The sequence below is a fragment of the Nothobranchius furzeri genome, chromosome 10 (assembly GCF_043380555.1).
Source record: "Nothobranchius furzeri strain GRZ-AD chromosome 10, NfurGRZ-RIMD1, whole genome shotgun sequence".
NCBI classification, from domain to species: Eukaryota; Metazoa; Chordata; class Actinopteri; order Cyprinodontiformes; family Nothobranchiidae; genus Nothobranchius; species Nothobranchius furzeri.
The window spans coordinates 61,916,047-61,935,818 of NC_091750.1; the positions used below are offsets into that span (position 1 = coordinate 61,916,047).

Consider the following 19,772-nt stretch of genomic DNA (forward strand, 5'->3'; position numbering starts at 1 on the left):
GTGTTTACGTTTCTTCACCAGCTGAAGGTTTAGGATCGTTGCTGTGGAAGCTCCAACTCCACCTCGGGTTACGTTTTGCAGACTTTCTGAAGAATCCTCTTTTAAACTGACAGGGTCGCCTGACCCGACCTGAGCCTTACATTCCTGCTTGACCATGATGATGATGATGATCTTGTACTGATTGCTTCTCTTTTGACATGAACTCGCTAACTCCTGAAACTGTGTTGTTTTTTTCTTTTCCCCAAAAAGCCTGATCAGCTTGTGTGTTTCTTGTTTTAACTTAGCCTCCATTAACAACGTTGCCCTGGAACTTTAGTTTGATATTTAAACTAATACTTCTCACATTCACTCATCAAAAATAGTTCTAATTAAAACATAAAAATAAAATGCTTTTAAAGGGGACTTTTTTTTCTGAAGTTATATTAGTTCTATGATTGATACAAAAAATCATCATGAAGTTATTTGAGCAGTTGTTGACATTTTCAGTACCCTCCACAATGAGCCGTTTCAGGGCTCTGCCACTTTAAAAAATCAAGCTGGAGCTGGAAAACCCCCCCCCCCCCCCCCAGGCTACTATAGGCTGAGAAACTCTGATATCCAGGAGAGGCTCGGAGTACAGCTGCTACTCCTCTTGCAGCAGCTCTCTCTTGCACGTGGGGCATGGTTCTAATCTAATTGCCTGATTGTGTCATCACAAATGGGGACATTTTGAAATTACTCATTGAAATACACAATTCTTAAAAGTAAATACTGACAGAAAATAGATGAACAGGGTTTTTCACACTTTGAGTGTTTATAGAGGCGGTAGAGATCCACATGGAAGTGCAAAATGATGCAAAATGTGAGCTCTGCACAATATGTCTCCTTTAAAGTTATGGTTTGTCCATTTTGACCTGCTAAACAACACAATAAACATGTAATATTTTATTGAAAAAAAACAAAAGAACGCTAAATTTTAGGATTTTATTTTATATGGCTTTCGTCTGTATCAGCAGACAGCAGGATCTGTGGAATCACAGGTTACAGTACAGAGACTGCACTTTTAATGGTTCTTAATGATGTTTTTTTAGCTTGTGACGGGGGTGGGGGGTGGGGGGGATGCTGTCATTCTTTTGATGTTAGATTTGTCTGCGGCCTTTGACACGGTCGATCATGACATACTTTTGGATCGGCTACAACATTGGGCGGGAATTACCGGTGCAGCCCTACAATGGCTACACTCCCACTTATCAGACAGAAGTTTTTGTGTCAGTATAGGTGACACCTCCTCAACCTGGAAGGGACTCAAGTGGGGTGTGCCACAGGGGTCTGTACTGGGTCCGCTTCTTTTTGCCATCTACTTACTACCGTTGGGGAATCTTCTTCGGCGGTTCGGCATGCGTTTTCATTTTTATGCTGACAACTGTCAGATCTACCTCCCCCTTCAGCGGGGGGTCGATGGGTCAATATCAAAGCTTGTAGATGCCTTAGAGGATGTGTGCTCCTGGATGGCTACAAACTTTTTACATCTGAATGATGCCAAGACTAAAGTAATTGTACTTAGCCCTGGCATGTCTACATTCCATGCGATGCTGTGAATCTGGGCCCTTTAGCATCCAACATGAAGACCACCATCAGAAATTTGGGAGTGCAAATGGACTCAGCCCTAAAATTTGACGCGCAAATCAACTAGGTTATGTGATCGTGTTTTTTTAACTTACGCCGCCTAGCCAGAATTAAGCCCCTGCTGTCCAAAGTACATCTAGAGACTGTCACACATGCTTTTGTTCTTTCAAGGCTCGACTACTGCAATGCACTGTATGCCGGCCTTAGTCAGGGTGCGGTAGCACGCTTGCAGTTAGTTCAAAACTCAGCCGCTAGGTTCATGACAGGCACTAGACGCAGGGAACATATCACCCCTGTGTTGGCATCCCTTCATTGGCTGCCTGTACAATACAGGGCAAAATTCAAGGTCTTGGTACTGGCATACAGGGCCTTACACGGAACTGCTCCAGCATATCTTGGCAACCTTTTGCGTAAGCATGCCCCCTCGCGGGCCCTTCGCTCAGCCGGCAGGGAGCTGTTGATGGTTCCACGCACTAAGTGCAAGTCACGGGGGGACCGTGCGTTCTCTGTGTTGGCACCTGCACTTTGGAACCAGTTGCCTTTGGTGGTGCGTCAGTCACCCTCATTGGGGGTTTTTAAGACTCGCCTTAAGACCCATTTTTTGTCGAGGCTCTTCAGGATTAGCAAATTTTACCCGGTTCCGATGCCCCGGCCTCTTAATCTTTTTCTGGTTTTTATTTTTTGCTTTAACTCTCCTCTTTTAATTGATTTTATACTGGTTTTACAATTGCAATATTTTATTCTGATGGTTTTATGTTTTTATTGTGTTGTGTTCAGCACCTTGGGCGTCTGCATTGGTCGCAGAAGGGGCTTAATAAATAAATAAATGAAACGAATCAGTAGTTGCCAGTATCTTACATTTGGTCAGAACGTTTTAAGTTTATCGTGGACATGTCCAATCCTCATCCCTGCTCAAACACACTTGATGAATCACCTGTTCAGTGAGCTCTACAGGAGGATGATTAGTGATTATAAATCAGCTGTGTTGAAGCAAGATGGTGGCCCTGGAGTACCAGAATTGGACACCACTGGTTTATAGAGAATGAGGAGGAAGTTTTTGTTCTGTGAACATGCTTTATTGGACAGTTTTAACTTGTCCCTTTTTCATAAGATTGTCCCTTAAGACACTCCATGATCCTGTGCAACGCTTTCTGAGTGAAACTCAAGCTACAAAACCTCAGAGTCCTAAAAAAATTAACTGCAAATACTCTATTTAATTTAGTCCTGTTTTTATTTTGCCTCTGCATAACAATCCAACTTCTGCTAATGCAACAATTAATGTTAAAGACACTAAAGCGTTCAGAAAGGACCTGACCACATGGACTGATCTGATTGGGTTTAGTCTGAGACATCATCACTTCTGAACGCCCTGTTCCTCATTAAAGCTCAGAGCCCTTTTACTGAGCTGAGTTATTCTTATTACCCATAGAAATCAGATATTTCTCTAACAAATAGTCTTTTTGCTGTTATTTCTCTGGGTGGCTAGTAGCCGAACTGACCGCTTTATTATTATTGACCATTATGTGATTTTTGAGTTGTCACGGTGCTCATAAATATAACATACATTTTTAAAAAAACATCAATGCAGCGTGATAAATCATGCAAAAATGTGTTTCACAGCCGTTTTCCTGCCTCTCCAGGCCAGTTTTAATTAGATTTGTGTGATTAAATGCAGTCGTTCTTTTATAAGAATTCCTCAACTTGTGCTTTGCTGGTGTAAAAGCTGTTTGAGGTTAGCAGATTTACACTTAGTGAGCGTAATGAGGCAGCTGGAATCCATGTGAGAGCAGAAGAGGCGTTCACACGCTGCATTGTTTTAAAATTACGTTAAAAAGGCTTTTAAAACAGGAAAAAATGTGTGATGAGTTTAGCTCTTGATATATGTGGTTCCTGAAGGAATAACAACAATAACAAACATCTAAGTGTGATTTATGAGAGGCTTTAAAGATGGGAAAAAAAAACAGAATCCAAACCAGTAGTCTGAAGTGTTTATGTTTATGTATTTAGCAGGCGCTTTTGTCCAAAGCGACTTACAAGTGACAATCGGCATGTTACCCTCTAGGCTAACAACAATAACAACAACAACAAAAACAAACAATTTCCGTAGGTAGCGGTGAGGCAGCATGATGAATCATAGAGAGAAGGGAACAAGGAGTGGACAGTAGAGAGGGGGGACGGGTGCAGGGAGGGTGCTAGTTTAGAAGATGCTCTCTGAAGAGCAGGGTCTTCAGGAGTTTCTTGACATCGAAAAGGAAGCCCCTGTTCAGGTAGTGCTTGGTAGGCCATTCCACATTTGTGGAACGATGCATGAGAAGAGTCTGGATTGTCCTCCTGAGCGTGGTGTAGGCACTGCTAGCCGACGATCCTGTGATGACCGGAGCGGCTGGGCCGAGACAAAAGCTTTTACAAGAGGATTCAGGTAGATGGGCGCCGTACCATCTTGGACTTTGTATGCTAGTGTTAGCAATTTGAATTTGATGCGTGCAGCACTATTCCTTCACCTGATTGGTCAGATGTGTGTAGGCTGCCATACGAGATGTGAGCTGAGTGAAATACATAACTTAAATTCACAATTATTCTTTAAAAAGTAACGCAAAAATAAAAAAACACTTCTATAGGGAAACCTTGTATACACAAGAGCATGTACGCACACAGGTGCTCACATGGTGCTATCACAAGTATGGACTCGGGCATTTTTGAAACGGTTGGCGATGTAACGTCACGAAATGGCCTGATTTTGAGACCCACAGGTCAAGTCCACAGCCAGGTCATTTTGCCCAGGCTACGACTCCAACCTACAATATTTTCCCTCACAGGAGACTGAAAGCCTGACGCCTTGAAAGAGATAATAAAATCAAACAATAACATTCTCTCCTACCAAGGTCCCCTTTACTGAGGAACTCATTAAATGAACTCCTCGATTCACAGAAGAAAGAAGATTTTATAATTAAAGATAATCATTAAATAAACTTTTGTTTATTGCTACTTATGATAATTATAAAACAATTAAATGTTTCATTAATCTGTGCCTAATGATATATGTTTAGCATGTTTACTTGACGAGGTCATCGCCATCTGCACTCACACAAAAACTAAGTAAAGTTAAGTGAATGCATGACACATAGTCAACCTTTTGCCCAGTTCAGAGACTCCGGATCAAAGAGGGTGTGTCTCTGAGATTCTTGGTAATATTCCTCAAACTTGTCAACTTTTGGTTGGCTATTCAATCACAATATCGTTCCATTAAATCTAGTCCACTCTGGGTTTTCTCTAGTTCTAGAGCAAGCTTCAGACCGGCCATCTGAGCAAAACCTCTTTAACCAGCAAAGATTTTGACACGTCGTCAAAACCTTTTTAAACCTTTTTCGCACCTGCGGAGCTGATAGCAACAAGATAGTATCCTGCAGAACAAAGCTGATATTGTTACAACTCCCTAAGAGTAATTCCTGAGACGCAAACTAGTTCCAACTGTCGTCACCTGGAAGATGACCCTGGACTGACCTGGTCGTACGAGGAGTTAGCCTACGGACTTCGGTACCGGGGTTTCTGACCCCCTCCTGACATCTCGGATCCAAAGGGCGTCTCCGCTTGGGTACGTAGAACACAGTGAGATTCCGTCTGAATGTGGTTTTGATAATAATCCATTTATTAAACAAACCAAATTCTTTTAAATCCAGAACTCAGCTCTCTGAGATACGGAGATTCTGACTATGTTATATTCACACATAGGTTCCAGACATCAACTTTTACTTCCATCCACTCACAGTAAATAATAGTTTAACCAATTTGTCAAGTTTTAATTGTCTGTAAATAAATTCTGACTTTCATAAACCTATATGCACTGAATTATTACCGTGTGCTTTATTTACTGTGTGATGGTTTGGTTCTGTTGTATTGTTTGTGTGCCCCAAGTGCCCTACATATGTATATATTTTTTTTACTAAAGAGATGTGTGCAACTCCAAATGTGATCAATTTTTGATGCCATCAACTTTTACATAAGTTCTTGATATTTTCTTCTTGAATTTGATGAAACATCTATGAAACCCAATGAACCTGAAAGCTTCAACCACTCACAAAAAGATCCAGTTGGCTTCAATTTACCAAAAAACACATTATATAATCAAATTACTTTTATTTTTTTTATTTTTATTTTTTATTGTTTTAATGGAAATAAAACATTCAGAAGGAAATGAAGATCAGAGACGAACTTTAATTTAAACTAGAGAATAAAAAATGTTTTTAGGGGTGCTTTATTGTGGTTTTTCTTGCAGAGTTATGTAACACTGAAAGTCACAAAAATTGTCCTTACTGGAATTTTGGTGTAAATTTTCTCTTCATGTTACATATTTATGATGGATCTATTAGTTTTTTAGCTGAACAAGCTAATTTGAGTATTTGTGTGTTATTCAAGTGTGCACTGACTTATACTTAAAAAAACTGTACAAGTCTAAATATTCTGCAAAGAAAAATGGGAATTTTGCACTGAAAGTCTATCATTACTAAACTATAATGATAATGTAAATTGGGATAAAATTAACCCTTACCACAAATGAATAATTATTACCAATGTAAAAGAATTTGAATGTTTGAAGGGTTAAAAGTAAGCAAGGCATTTTTAACTCCAACTCTAATTTTAAAAGCAAAGAATAAAAGAGCTACAGGCATAACAGCTGCAGTGAGAAAACATGTTTGTCAAGTTATTCCATCATTTAAAGATTCATATGATCCTGTTTCCGAATCTGTTCATGTTTTCATCCTTGCCTTAATTGTACGAATGATTTCTGCATAGAAAACCAAAATCTTTTCGTGAATAGATAACATTTTAACATATCTTTCATATTAAAACAGTGGCACATTGACTCACTGTGGTTCTGTGCTGCTCCTCATCAGAACCAGCTGGGTGCGAGTGGCCAGAGTTTACAGCTGTGACTTCTTGGCTGCCATCATTCAAGTGATCCAACTTCTTCATCAGCAGGGTCATGGAGTCACACACCTGGATGAGCACAGAGGTAACAAGATGCAAAAGCAGGTGAGCTCAAAGGCACGCTGTCATGTTAACCTTCCACTGAGAGCTGTTCACACTGAAGCTGAACACACACACTCATCTTCTTCCTCCCAACACATCCTTTAAAGGGGACCTATTGTACAAATCTAACCTTTTAAATATTTTTCTGCTGCCATTTGGGTCTCTACTGCCTCTTTGAGCATGCTGTTAAAGTGACAATGTGTAGTTTTTACTGTTTATCTCTGGAAATATTCATTGAAATGTTGTTGAAAAAGAATTAAATGGTGCCCAGTTGTTGAAAAGTATTGACAACTTTCTAACATATATGCATAATTATGTATAAAATGTATGGGAGTAGGTCTAATCATGTTTTCCGGTTGTCCTCGGAACTCAGAATTTCCGAGCAGGAAATGAGGTAATGGACTCGTTTTGCATTCCAGCTTCCAATTTGGAACAAATGGATGCCACCAGTGTTGTTGAGTACTAAACCAAAAGAAATTATATAACAAAGTACTCTTCGCATCTAAATAATAGTGACACACACACCTTTCAACAGTTACCACATGCAACCAGAAAACATCATATGTAAAAATATAAACGCCAGGAAAATTAAAAACCAGAAACATCGGCATTGGCAGCAGTGTTAAATTTTTCAACAATGTAACTATTGATAACAACAATAAGCAGATTACCGGTGCTGTTAAATAGCAAAAAGAAAGAAAACAGAACATATAAACGATTTAAAAAAATAAAGACGATAACTACTTCCTGGATGCACTAGGTGCAGCCATCGTTAAATTTGGGATCTCAGGGTCCTCTGAAACCTATGAGCTCGCAACTCGGAATTCCGAGTTCATTACATCATTTCAGGCTAACTTATCTTGGAAAAATGAGTTCTGAGGACAACTGCACCCTTAGTATCTGGGAGACGCCATATTAGTTTTCTTCTATGGGAGCCCGTTAGGACAAAATGCATTTACTGATTTGTAACAGACGGTTACAAAACTTTCACCATTCATAAACACTGTTGTACTCATTTACATCTTCGCTTGTTGCCAGTGATGAAAGGGAATCTGATGTGCTTGTCATTTTGCTGAGGTAGCACTCCCAGGAATTTATGGCCCTAATTGCCATCTGTGGGTAAGGTCTTACTTGAAAACAAAAAAAACAGCTTGCTTGCAATGACTTAGGTATAAACTGCCCCCTATCACCAGGAAAAATACACAATGTCACTTTAAAAATAAAACATTTTAAAAAAACATCCATTTTATCTATTTTGTGCTTAAAACTACAACAGCAAATCTGCAAGCAAGCTAGCTTAAAACATTTTTTATTCCTCCTAACAATGTGCTTACATATGTAGTAAAGCTATAAATATTTAGTGGAGGTATAAAAAAATGATAAAGTATTAATGAAAAAGTTCTCCAACATTCATCTAAAAACCTCATCCGATAATACGGCTCAGTACTGAATGGCGGGGTGAGAGAAGTGTGGGCTTCTCTGCTTGGGCGGGCTTCCCTTTGACCCAACTATCAGTAAGCCGAAGATAATGGATGAATTAATGGAGACGAGACGCAAAATTTAAATGTGATGCGGCGGAATGGCTAACACTACTTCTTCATGTTCAACAGCCATGTGTGTGAACCACTTCCTTGTTTCCGTTGAGTGGTTCGGTGCGGCTCCGTTCGGGTCAGGACTCCGTTGAGAACCTCGGACAAGCTAATTAGTAAAGGGAAGCTGTACCTACTTCCCTTGTCAAGTCAGGAGATGTAAACATTTTTCACTTTTTGTGTTTTTATTGCAGTTAATGTGAACCAGCTTGGTTCGGGTGTTGTCTGTTCTGTAATCAGTGTGCTTTCACGTGTTTTAGCGTTGAAACACGTGTGGGTGCTTGTAGGAAACAACCAAAGTGATTTCAGGATGCGACACAGTGCTTTAAAAATATCGTCGGTGGAGAAAGCAGGAATGTGACCCATGATTCCCAATTATCACATGTGATAAATGCCCAGCCTATCAGGAGATGGGTGGGCGTGGCCAGTTCCTGCTTGTTCTCTTAAAAAGACAAAGCCCTGAAAAGGCTCATTCTGGAAGGTACTGAAAATGTCAAGAATAAAACTATTGAAATTGTTTTCTATGAGATTACTTATGTATAAAAAATGTAAAGAACAAGTTTTATATAAATCATAGACATATTTGAACTTTTTTTAAAAGTCATATTATGTCACTCTTAACATTGTTTGTCCCTTTTTTTAGTCTGGATGGAGGAATCCACCCGACAACATGGAGAAGGTGACAGTTTATCTTTCTCATTCTGCTCGTAAAGTCTGACTGGGACGTTTGTTTGCGTCGTTCCAGGAAATGAACAAACATCTTTGTTTCTGCGCTCTGTTGCCATTCCCATAGTCCCAGAGGTTGATAGCAGCACACAGAGCCTCTTTGAAGGACCCCCAGTCAAAAAAAATCTGCCCCCTCACTCACACAAATACATGCATACATGCATAACTCACCCACCCACTTACTTACACACCCTTCTTCTCCACCACCAGTCCACATGTTGACCAGCTTACTGCTTTGGCAGTAACACCCTTTCCTGTGTGTAGCAGCCCCCCCACCTATCTAGATACCTGCAGCACAGAAGGCTGTCTATGTGCACAACAGGGTGCTATTTTTACCCCAGGTGTGTGTGTGTGTGTGTGTGTGGGGGGGGGGGGGGGGTCAGAGCCTGCAATCTTGGGCTGAAGCGGACACATGTGTGTGTTAATGCACCACAACAGACAAGCACAGAGCAGAGTGCTTTCAAAGTTCATGAAATGGTAATGTGTTTGTGCTCAGAGAATCCTCAGGGGGAAACTGGACATGCATTAGAGCTGAAACACCATTTCATTATGTGGCTTTTAAAAAGAGGTAAATCCTGTTGTAAATAACTAATGAGGTGTGTTAACTGTGCATCAAAGAAACCTTTTTAGGTTTTGTCTGCATTGCCACTCCTTTTTTTGTGACTAAACTGCAAGAAAAATGAATCAAAGACTTGACAAAGGAGCCAAACCCTATTTTCTATGAAAAAAAAAACACTTATTTGAAAATAAACAATTCTAAACTGAAACAGGACAGAATCTGAAGCAAAATACAGAAATTCCTTCATAAAAGGGAAAAAATGTGTTTTGTTTCATGTTTGTTTATTTATTTGGCAGACTCTTTTATCCACAGCGACTTACAATTTATAACCTATAGGGCATTTTGTGATATATAAATAAATAAAATATAAATACAAATAATTTAAAAAGATTTATAGAAATTCCAGCTGCTTGATTTTTCATTTAGTTGAACGAGCAAAAATAAAGTGAAGGTTTTAATCCCAGAGAGGACAGAAGTGAGTATCAGCAGACCTTCATGTGACAGAGACAGATCTGAAAAAGTCAGGTTAAAGAGCGCCTGCTGCTGGGGTGCATGCTGGGATACGACAGATGCTGGACAGACTGGGAGAAAAAAAGAGTGGCATTTACGGCAGGCGTTGTGTCTGAAAACTCTTAGGTGGATCATCTTCCTTTTATGAAAACTTTACTTTACAAGCATGTAAAAATGTTGTTTAGTCAGAGTAAAATTAGAGTGTTACGGCAACAATTAGGACATTTAAATGATTCTCTTAAAATGTGCTTCAATTTGACGAACAATAATAAATCAATGCTAAAGAAAAATAAATAAAACCATCTGAATAAGATTTTAATTTTAAATGACCACTAGACATTTATCAAGGTGATTAGAAAATAAATTTAACTTCTATATTTGAAGAAGAAGCTGAAAAAAAGAAATTAATCTAGCTGCAGTGGAAATGTTTATTCTTGGACACTGCTGCCCTCTAGTGGTGATTTATAGTAAACTATTTTTGTGTTTGCAGCTGCTACAGTTGGTCAGAACTCATTTATCAGAAATGCTAAAATAATTATTTAGAGTAACTCCTGAGCTCATTCACCTTCTCTTCCTGTTCTGATAAATCCTGTTTTTAATACCTGCTGTGTCTCCTCTTCCTCCTCTCCACCCGTGACCCCAGCTTTGCTCCTGCTGGTGCTCTTCTGCCGACCAGATGCTGCACCATGAAGCACGGCGTCCGGCCTCCTTCTCATGTACTTCCTGTTTCTGCTTAGGTTTCGTCGATGGCGACTAACCAGGAACTCCTTATATTGTAATGTCTCAGGAAATTCATCATCATCATCGCTCTCTCCTTTAGAGGAGGAGGACTTCTCACCATCAGAGCTGTCATTCACCAGGTTGTCAGCACTGCAGTCATGATCACAGAACACAATCGCACTTGGTTTGTGTTTGACTATCCTCAGCACGTCCTGCGATCCGTCCTCTAGTGGACAGGCAGATGGAGTCTCAGCAGGACAGGACGTCACTGTAGGACTGTCCTCCTGCTGTACAGTTTCTCTCTGATTATCATCTCTACAATCAGCACTCACCACCTCAAGCTCCTGAGCTGGTCCTGGAGAAACATCTGACCCCCAGCTGTGTCCGTTCTCCTGGAGGTGAGGTTTGCTTTTGTCCCTGGAAGAGAAGTTGTCCGGATCCAGATGTGTCGATGTTTTAGCCACATGAGCATTTAGGAGCGGGACAGGCCCAGACATGACGTTCAGCTGGTTGTTGGAGTTTTGAGTCACCGAGGAGGGGGGGGCTTGTGCTTGCGGTTCATTCAGAGAGATTTCCACAGCCTGGAGGTAAACGTGCCTGTTGGACTGCTGCTGAAGAGGCGCCACAGCCACTGGTCCTGCAAGCATCTCACAGCTGATTCAGACAGAAGCTAAGGAGGCAAATCAGGTCCAGCTGCAGAAACAAAACCAACACTTTAGGCTTCATTTAGATGAGCCAGTGCCTTTAATAGCTGTTAGAGAATAAAAAAAAGTGATTCATGTCCTCTCATGTGCAGATTAAATGTATGTATAATACAGTAACAGCAGACTCAAGTCTGGATCCGCAGAGGGACAGACATGTCAGGAAAATCTAACGCTGCCAAGAATAACCTGTAGGACTTAAGTTTGTCTCATTCTCGCGTCTTAACAAACACTTTTTACACGTTAGACCTGTGCTACCTTTAAAATAAAGTTGTACATTTCTACTGAGATGTCATTCTAGAACTTTTCATAAACTCACACCTGTAGAAGAAATGCAATAGCGTTAAAGATTTTATTAAATTTGAAAAATGTACCAAAGCAGGCCAGTGGTGTTGACATTGGTGAGTGATACTTGGAGATGGTTAACTTTCACTAAAACCGAGCAAAAGTACACTCTAAGAAATGAAAGGTTGAATTCACTTAACAAGTTAAATGGCCTGTAGTTGCTATAGTGCCTTCTAGGGTCCTGGAACCCCTCAAGGCGCTTTACAACACAATCAGTCATTCACCCATTCACACACTGGTGGGGATGAGCTACGATGTAGCCACAGCTGCCCTGGGGCGCACTGACAGAGGCGAGGCTGCCGAGCACTGGCGCCACCGGTCCCTCCGACCACCACCAGCAGGCAACGTGGGTTAAGTGTCTTGCCCAAGGACACAACGACAACGACAGACTGAGCGGGGCTCGAACCTGCAACCTTCCGATTACGGAATTTCAAGTAATGTCAACTGGTTTCATTAAACCCAGTATCTTAAATGTAAAGAGTCATTGACATTGTTACGGTGAAAGTAAATCTATATTACTCTTTACATTTAAAAGTGCATGAAGTAAGGATGACATCTTGTGGTCAGATTTGGGTACTGCAGCCCATGTATTAAAACTAACGAGTCCGTTCGGTTGGTAGCTACGGATCAGCGCCAGAAATTTCTAGAAGATGAGCAAAGATGAGTCAGAAATAGTAAGTTTCTAAATAGATAAAATAGTTCACTGTAATAATAACGAGTTGCTGTAATTGAAAAAGTAGCTTGATATTTTGTTGGACTATTTGCTTCCAATTCACTGTTAGCATTGTTAGCTCAACGTTACCCTCTAGCTTGCTTCATCTGATATTAGAGCAGAGGTGGAAAGAGTACTAAAATTTCCTACTTAAGTACGAGTACCAATACTTTGATAGTTTTTTACTCAATTACAAGTAAAAGTACTTGCCTAAATTTTTACTCAATTTAAAGTAAAAAGTATCGTAAGCAAAATGTACTCAAAGTAAAAGTTACTTAGTTACATTTTTTCAGCGTAAGGATGGCTACATCTAAGTAGTGCTAAATCACAACGCCAGTTCACAATTCGCTCGTGTGTGCGCACGCACACACACACACACTCAAACACGCACAGCTTGAAGGAGGGATTTCTATCCAATCAGTGAGAACAGGACATCCACATTGATTGGACGAGGTTTTTCTAGGATGGTAAGTTTCAATTGTGATTAAAATTATTCTTTATTTTGAAACAAAAAAAAGTTAATTTTTAGATGCCATCAGTGTGTGAGGTATCTCAATGTCCTCATGACAAAACTCTAACATGAGACTGTGCTCTAACCTGTCACATAATATAACAAGCCTAATGCAGTCAAACATTTCAGATGGACCGTATGACCGCTGTTAACGTTGGCCCTGCCCTACTTTACCTCTACATTACAGTTCCTTTATCCGTGTCCATCCTGGAGCTCCTTTCTGACCTTCATGCTTATTTAGAGCAGCTGATTTTTAAAGCTAGCAGAGTTCATCCTTGGTGGTGGGTTCACTCACTCATTTAGCCGATCACCACTGAAATCAGTTTGTTCATTCCAATCCTCCTAAATAATCCTCCAATCGTCCAACTGGAATCCTTAAGGGTCCCGTAACGTCCGTCCTGTCGGAACAGGCCTTGGGAGCCCAGGTGTTACTAGAACTAATGGTGTCTCCTCACCAGCGTGAGCCTCCAAACTGTGAAGGTTGGTCTCCAAACATGAACTTTAAATTCATGCATTTATCTCCCCTTGTAACACTTTAACATGTTTTAAAAGGCTTGTGTTATGATAAGTTACACCTCCCAGACCAAAGATAAGATAAAACATTATCACAGATACTATTAAGACATAATTATTTATGAAATAGAAGTTATTTTCCTGAGCCGTTACTTCAGCCAAGATATAGGATGCATGGATTTGATGAAACCACGCTGTCTCATGCAGTTCTATATGTGTAACACACACACACACACACACACACACACACACACACACACACACTGCAGCATGTTAGAATCTTTTGAATGACTAATTTAACTACATTGAACTGCTTTAGTAATAATTTAATCTCTTATTCTGGAGTAAAATAAAGAAACAAGCTAAATCATCGCATATCTGTGGCATCAAGAAGCATCTTCTGAGTTCAAACACAGGGATGGAGCTCAATGTTTACACCTGAACAGTATCAGGATGGTTTAACTCACAGAGGTCTGCAGGTCTTCTGTTTTATGAGCAAAGCGCTGAGAATCTGCTTGTTATGAGCGCTGAACGTTATTTTGCCGCTTCCGTGCGGAGCGGTAGAGAAACACAATTCAAACACGGAACCGAGTCCGGCTACCGAACCGAGCAGATTTCTGATGACGTCACACCGGTGCGCGAAGGTGCGGGATCCAACACACAGGAGAGGAAGGAGAGAGGGGGTAAACAGCGAGTTGAGGAACTGAACTGATGTCTTTGAGCTAAAGTGTACCCCCCCCCCCCCCAACGGTTTAGACGTAGCGCTCATGCAGGTGTCTCTTTCCGTTTCGACGCGCCTGCACATAATATTTTTAATTTATTAAGCCTATAATTTATTTTTACTCAGTAACGGCTATGATTTAAAATGTAGCGAATTACAATTCTTTTTTAAAAACTTACTCAAGTAAAAGTAAAAGTACAGCTTTTAAAAACGACTTAAAAAGTATAAATATACAAAAAAGCTACTCAATTACAGTAACGTGAGTAAATGCAATTCGTTACTTTCCACCTCTGTATTAGAGTTAAACAAAAAGATTCTGTGGCTACTCAGGGGTACAAGAAATAACTTCTGGGTCGCTCCTTGTACGAGCTAACATTCTGTCCACAACGCCTCTGATTTCTGCCAGCTGGTGTAAGATTACAAATTCTAGCGCTGACTCAGCAACTCAAATATGACTAGCTCTGGAACCAGGAAGTATGGAGGCAGGACTGATAGTAAACAAATGCAACGTCCCTCTTTGGCTTTTCTTTAAAAGGAGTAAAACTGGCAACCACCTCAGCCGGCTTAGGAGGAAATCTGTTTCAGTGAAACCTTCCTTCCAATATTATCTAGACTGTTTTGTGATTATTTCACTATAAAGTTATTACTTCTTTCATCTTTAAGCAACTAGATTTAGTGAAACCAGTTGAGTAAATTCTGCGTCTCATTTCTTGGAGTGTAGTTTTGAAATGACTTATTTTATCTCATTTAATGTGGCACCTCATTTTAATAAAACATAGTAATTTCTGAGTTAACTGGGATGTTTTGGTCTGAAGCAACCACAAACACATCGAGTCACACGTTCCAGTAACACTTACGGCTCGCTACAATGTGGCGATCAGATCCTTTTCTTTCTTTTCTGCACAAAGGCATTTTTCTCTCCAACACACTGTTTTTTCCTGCTGTGCCGCTATTCTTAGCTGCAGCCGCACACCCTTTCCTTCACTTCATGCTTTTGTCTCCTCTCATGCACACACTCAGAAGTCTTAAAACTGGGTAAAAAACCAAAAAGAAGCAGTAAAAGTTACTATTTTAATGTAGATTTAATAAACACATACTTATACATTCTACACACGTGTGAACAGAGACAAGTGACCCGTTTTGCCTTGAGGAAACTCAATTAAATTAATTACCCGTAAGATGCCACGCATGTGAAACGTTTTAATGGTTCTCCAAAGGGTTCAGATGAAGGCAACTGGACTTCTTTGGTTTCTTGAAATTAAGTTGTAAATAAAAATCAGTCCGAGATTTGAACGTACCAGATGTTCTTCACTTCCACTTCCAGCACGGCAGCCTGAAGAACGACACCATAGATCCAGCAGAACCACTTCAGCTCCAGAAGCTATTACTTTGGTGAAGATGAGAAACTCTGAGAGGGAAGGAGGGAGAAAGGGAGAGAAGGAGAGAAGGAGAGAGAGGGAGAGATTGAGAGAGAGAGAGAGAGAGAGAGAGAGAGAGAGAGAGAGAGAGAGAGAGAGAGGAATGTGTTTCCCTCCTACATTACCTCAGCGAGAAGAGAGACAGCTCAATGGGCAGGTGTTTGAATTGATGGTGTGTGTGTGTGTGTGTGTGTGTGTGTGTGTGTGTGTGTGTGTGTGTGTGTGTGTGTGTGTGTGTGTGTGTGTGTGTGTGTGTGTGTTATATTGCATGCTCCAATAAAAGTGTGTAAAATGAAAAAATGCTGAATTATGCACTCAAGGAAAAAAAAGTACGTGATTTCATTGTGGAGGTGATAAAGCTGCATAAAATAAACTTTCAGATCAAAAGGTGTGGTGTCCTATCCACCCCTCTCATACACACACACACACACACACACACACACACACACACACACACTCACACACTTTGCTGTTCCACCTTTGCACACTTTGCTCAGGGCGACGGATTTTTCTTTTTCACCTTACATGCACATTCCTCCGGAAAGCATGAGGTAATGCTTTAAATTACTTCTATGACCCGTGGACAGAATCCAGATCACACATTTATGGCTGCAACAAAGCTGCGTGAGCTTTAATAAACAAGCAAATTGTGTTTCTCCTGCAGAGATGTCAATGGGCTGAGGACTTCCTCAAGTTCAACAGAAAACATTCAATTTCACATTTTGGAAAGGAGACGTCTCTGGTCAGGAGTGAAAAACCTGCTATTTCTCTGTTAGACGAGCCTGTTGAGTCCTGTCCTGTGACAGAACAGATATCAGAACAGAGGGATGTCCTGTGTTAAAAATGAAAAAAGAGACGCCTGTGAACAAATTTAAACTGATCAATTTGAGCTTGTCTGGAGGAATTCCAGGTTTTTACTTATTGAGAAGATTGATCTGCATTAATATGATATAATGAAAGCTAGGCCATCCTGCTGGGACACGCTTGGTGTGTAACATTCCTGTCACAGAGACGTCTCGCCTCAGCTGGGATTATCAAAGAACACAAGGTGTCCTCTGGAAGGAAAACACAAATAAATAATGAAACAATAGGAACTTAAGGCATTATTCTGTTGATTAGGTCCATTACGTCTGCAGAAGCAAAGCAAAAATAAAATGTTTTTATAGAGCATCACTGCAAAAACTGATTTCTAAGAATGTAAAAAAGCCCATCTCTTAGAAAATGGTTCTTATTTTTGGTCTAAAAGAGAAATTCTTCCCTAGAAAAATAGAATTACTTAAGATAAGATAAACGTTCTTAAATATGATCCAAATTTTCTTCTTTTGAGTAAAAAAGAATCCGCCAATGGGGTGAGCAAAACTATCAGATAAACATAAAATTAGACTAGTGTGCTAGGTTTAAGGTTTGTAGCCGAGCAACTTCTGCTTAACCCATTAGCAGATTTTTTTTTTTACTAAAAACAAGAAAATGTAGCTGCTTTTACTAAACAATGTCGTCAATTTGCCGCAATGCTATGGCGGCATCAGGAAGCCTTAGGTTGTTTTGTAAGTGGTCAGACCGTGGCGGTAATGTGGAGCAATCGCGTCCTTTTTACAGAAGATTAGGCGATGGCGGCACAAAGTGGGTGTGGGGGAGGTCTCTGCGCTGCAGTGGACTTCTGTTTATTTTGGACATGAATAGCTTTTATTTGCGATTGAAGCCGCGATCATTACGTTTTTTTAATCAAGCTGCTCAATGGTGCCCCCAAGGGGTGGCCAGGGTAGAAAATTGCTGCCCCCCAGCAAAAGCCAGTGTTAATAAATCATATTAATGCTCACTCAAACCATATATTGATCTTATTTTACAAGAAAACATTTTAAAACTAGATTAAAATAATACAATGAGAAATGATCAGATTTTTAAAAATGTTTTTATCTTCATAGTTTTTTGTGAACACAGCAACAGGTGAATTAAATGAAAAGATTCCATTTTCATCAAAGGCCAACCTGTAGAAACTGTGGAGACATATAAATATCTCGGGGTGTACCTCGACGATAAGTTAAACTGGAAAAGGAACAGTGATGCTGTTGTTAAAAAGGCCCAGTCCAGATTGTTTTTTCTTAGGAAGCTAAGATCCTTTGATATAAGTAGGAGGCTCTTGAATGTGTTTTATCAGGGGATTATGTCCAGTGTGTTGTTTTATGCTGTGTTGTGTTGGGGCAGGAGCCTCACTGCTGAGGACAAAAACAGGATCAACAAAATGATCAAGAAATCTGGCTCAGTGGTTGGGCAACGCTTGGACTCATTTGACATGATCATCGACAAAAGGATGAAGCGTAAACTTAAGACAGTTATGACTCTGGAGGATCACCCCCTTCACCACATTTTTAGGGATCTCGGGAGCTCTTTCAGTGGGCGAATGTTAATGCCCCGGTGCTCCACTGAACGTTTTAGGAACTCTTTTATTCCAGCTGCAGTGCGTTTTTACAATGACCATTTCGTATGATTGTATATTTGATATTTTTATATTTTATCAGGACCAGTGAATGTTTTATTGTGTGGATGTGCATGTTGTGTTTACTTGTCCAAGGCAATTCAATTTCCCCGTTGGGGATTAATAAAGACAACCTTGAACCTTGAAAATCTACGTTGAAATAACATTTGAAATAACTGAAATCAATTTTTCTGAAATGTTTGTGTTTGTAAAATTTAAGTGAAATGTTTTGGATACGTGCTGTTTTTGTTAATAAAAACAAATAAAGGAGCTACATCGCCACCAACCTCTCCCAGAGTTACCACAAGGACCAGTTTGGTGTGCCACCCCAAACATTTATTTGGCCTCATCTGGCCACCCCATCAAAATTTTCTGGAGGTGCCCCTGAAGGTGTCAGTCTTCCACAGTCCTTGTGCAGTCTCTGATGATCTGACCTCCAGCTCCAAGGGAGAGAAGCTCATGGAGCGCTGCGTCGCTTCAGTTTATCATTACAGCTGCTCCTGTTTACAAAACTGAAACTTATTGTGCGCGTTTACTTTCATTTTCAGTTGTAGTCCCCGTCTGGAGCTCGGCAGTAACTCCCTACGTGATCATGACACCTCCCTCTGTTGCCAAGGAACAATCTCCATTTATGAGACAGACGATTACTGCAGTATTACTACCAAGCGAGGTGGAACAAAAGTCGCAAAATTCGCCCAACGCCATGCTGGCATGGAGCGTTTATATGACACACCGTTGCGGTAATATTACACTGATTTGTCGGCACAGTTTGTCTCGTCAAAAGGGCTTTTGGATCACAGTTAAGAATATTTATTTTATTTTTCTAGGGAAGAACTTATTTTCTTTTTATACTAAAAATAAGATAAAATGTCTAAATATGAGTCTTGTATTTACTTTCTAAGAAATCGTTTTTGCAGTGTACCCAAAAAACCCTCTTTCTTTCTGCATCATTCGTTCATGATTTGTATAAGCTGTCTTATCTTAAAATGTGTAATGTTGATACCGACTGAAAAACAAAGACGTCAAATCTTAATTTTGACAACAAACATTCCCGTGTTTGCCGTGAGATGAGCCAAAATAGCCCCTAACTTGGTTGCTGCAGGACAGAAATGTAGATTCTGCACTTCACTGTCAGGTTTTGAGAGACAAATGTACGACTTTTTATTAAGGAATGAGTTTTAATTTTATCTGACTGGAAACCATAACCGATTCAAATCCCAGCTCACACCTGTTCTTTATGACATGATGCAACTGCCAGTGAGATATGATGCTTTTGTTTAGCAGCATCAGATTAGCCGTCCCACATTCCTTCTGGGTATCAGACTCTACAAGATGCTATCGTTCGTTTACCGTCCTCCTTTTGTCGTTTGTTAGGTGAAATGTCACATCCACGGCTAGGAGAAACACATGAAGGTAGAGATCCAAGGTCGTACTGTTTTATGACCATCAGGACAAATGCGCTGCTTTTTGTACAAGGTTTTGAGATTTGTTATTCCCACAAATATTCCTCTTTGTCTATTGAACAGTAAGACACCTCTTCACTTTCTTGATCATGACTAAATCGTATTTAAAGTTTATTTTGATTATTCACTTTTGTACAGCTTTGATTTTTTGTACATCAACAGGTCAGAATAATCAAAA

General features: G+C 40.2%; 1 protein-coding gene across 2 annotated transcripts in view; it reads right to left on the reverse strand.

The window, feature by feature from the left end:
- stard13a (StAR related lipid transfer domain containing 13a) overlaps positions 1-15,664 on the reverse strand; it is a 66,317-nt gene extending 50,653 nt beyond the window's left edge. For both annotated transcript variants that reach the window (XM_054730808.2, XM_054730807.2), the window contains exons 1-3: positions 15,539-15,664; positions 10,620-11,430; positions 6,472-6,600 (exon numbers count right to left, since the gene is read on the reverse strand). In XM_054730808.2, the coding sequence (XP_054586783.2) occupies positions 6,472-6,600; positions 10,620-11,384 (894 nt within the window). In that variant the 5' untranslated portion in view covers positions 11,385-11,430; positions 15,539-15,664. The remainder of the gene's footprint in view (positions 1-6,471; positions 6,601-10,619; positions 11,431-15,538) is intronic.
- Between the last annotated feature and the right edge of the window lie 4,108 nt (positions 15,665-19,772).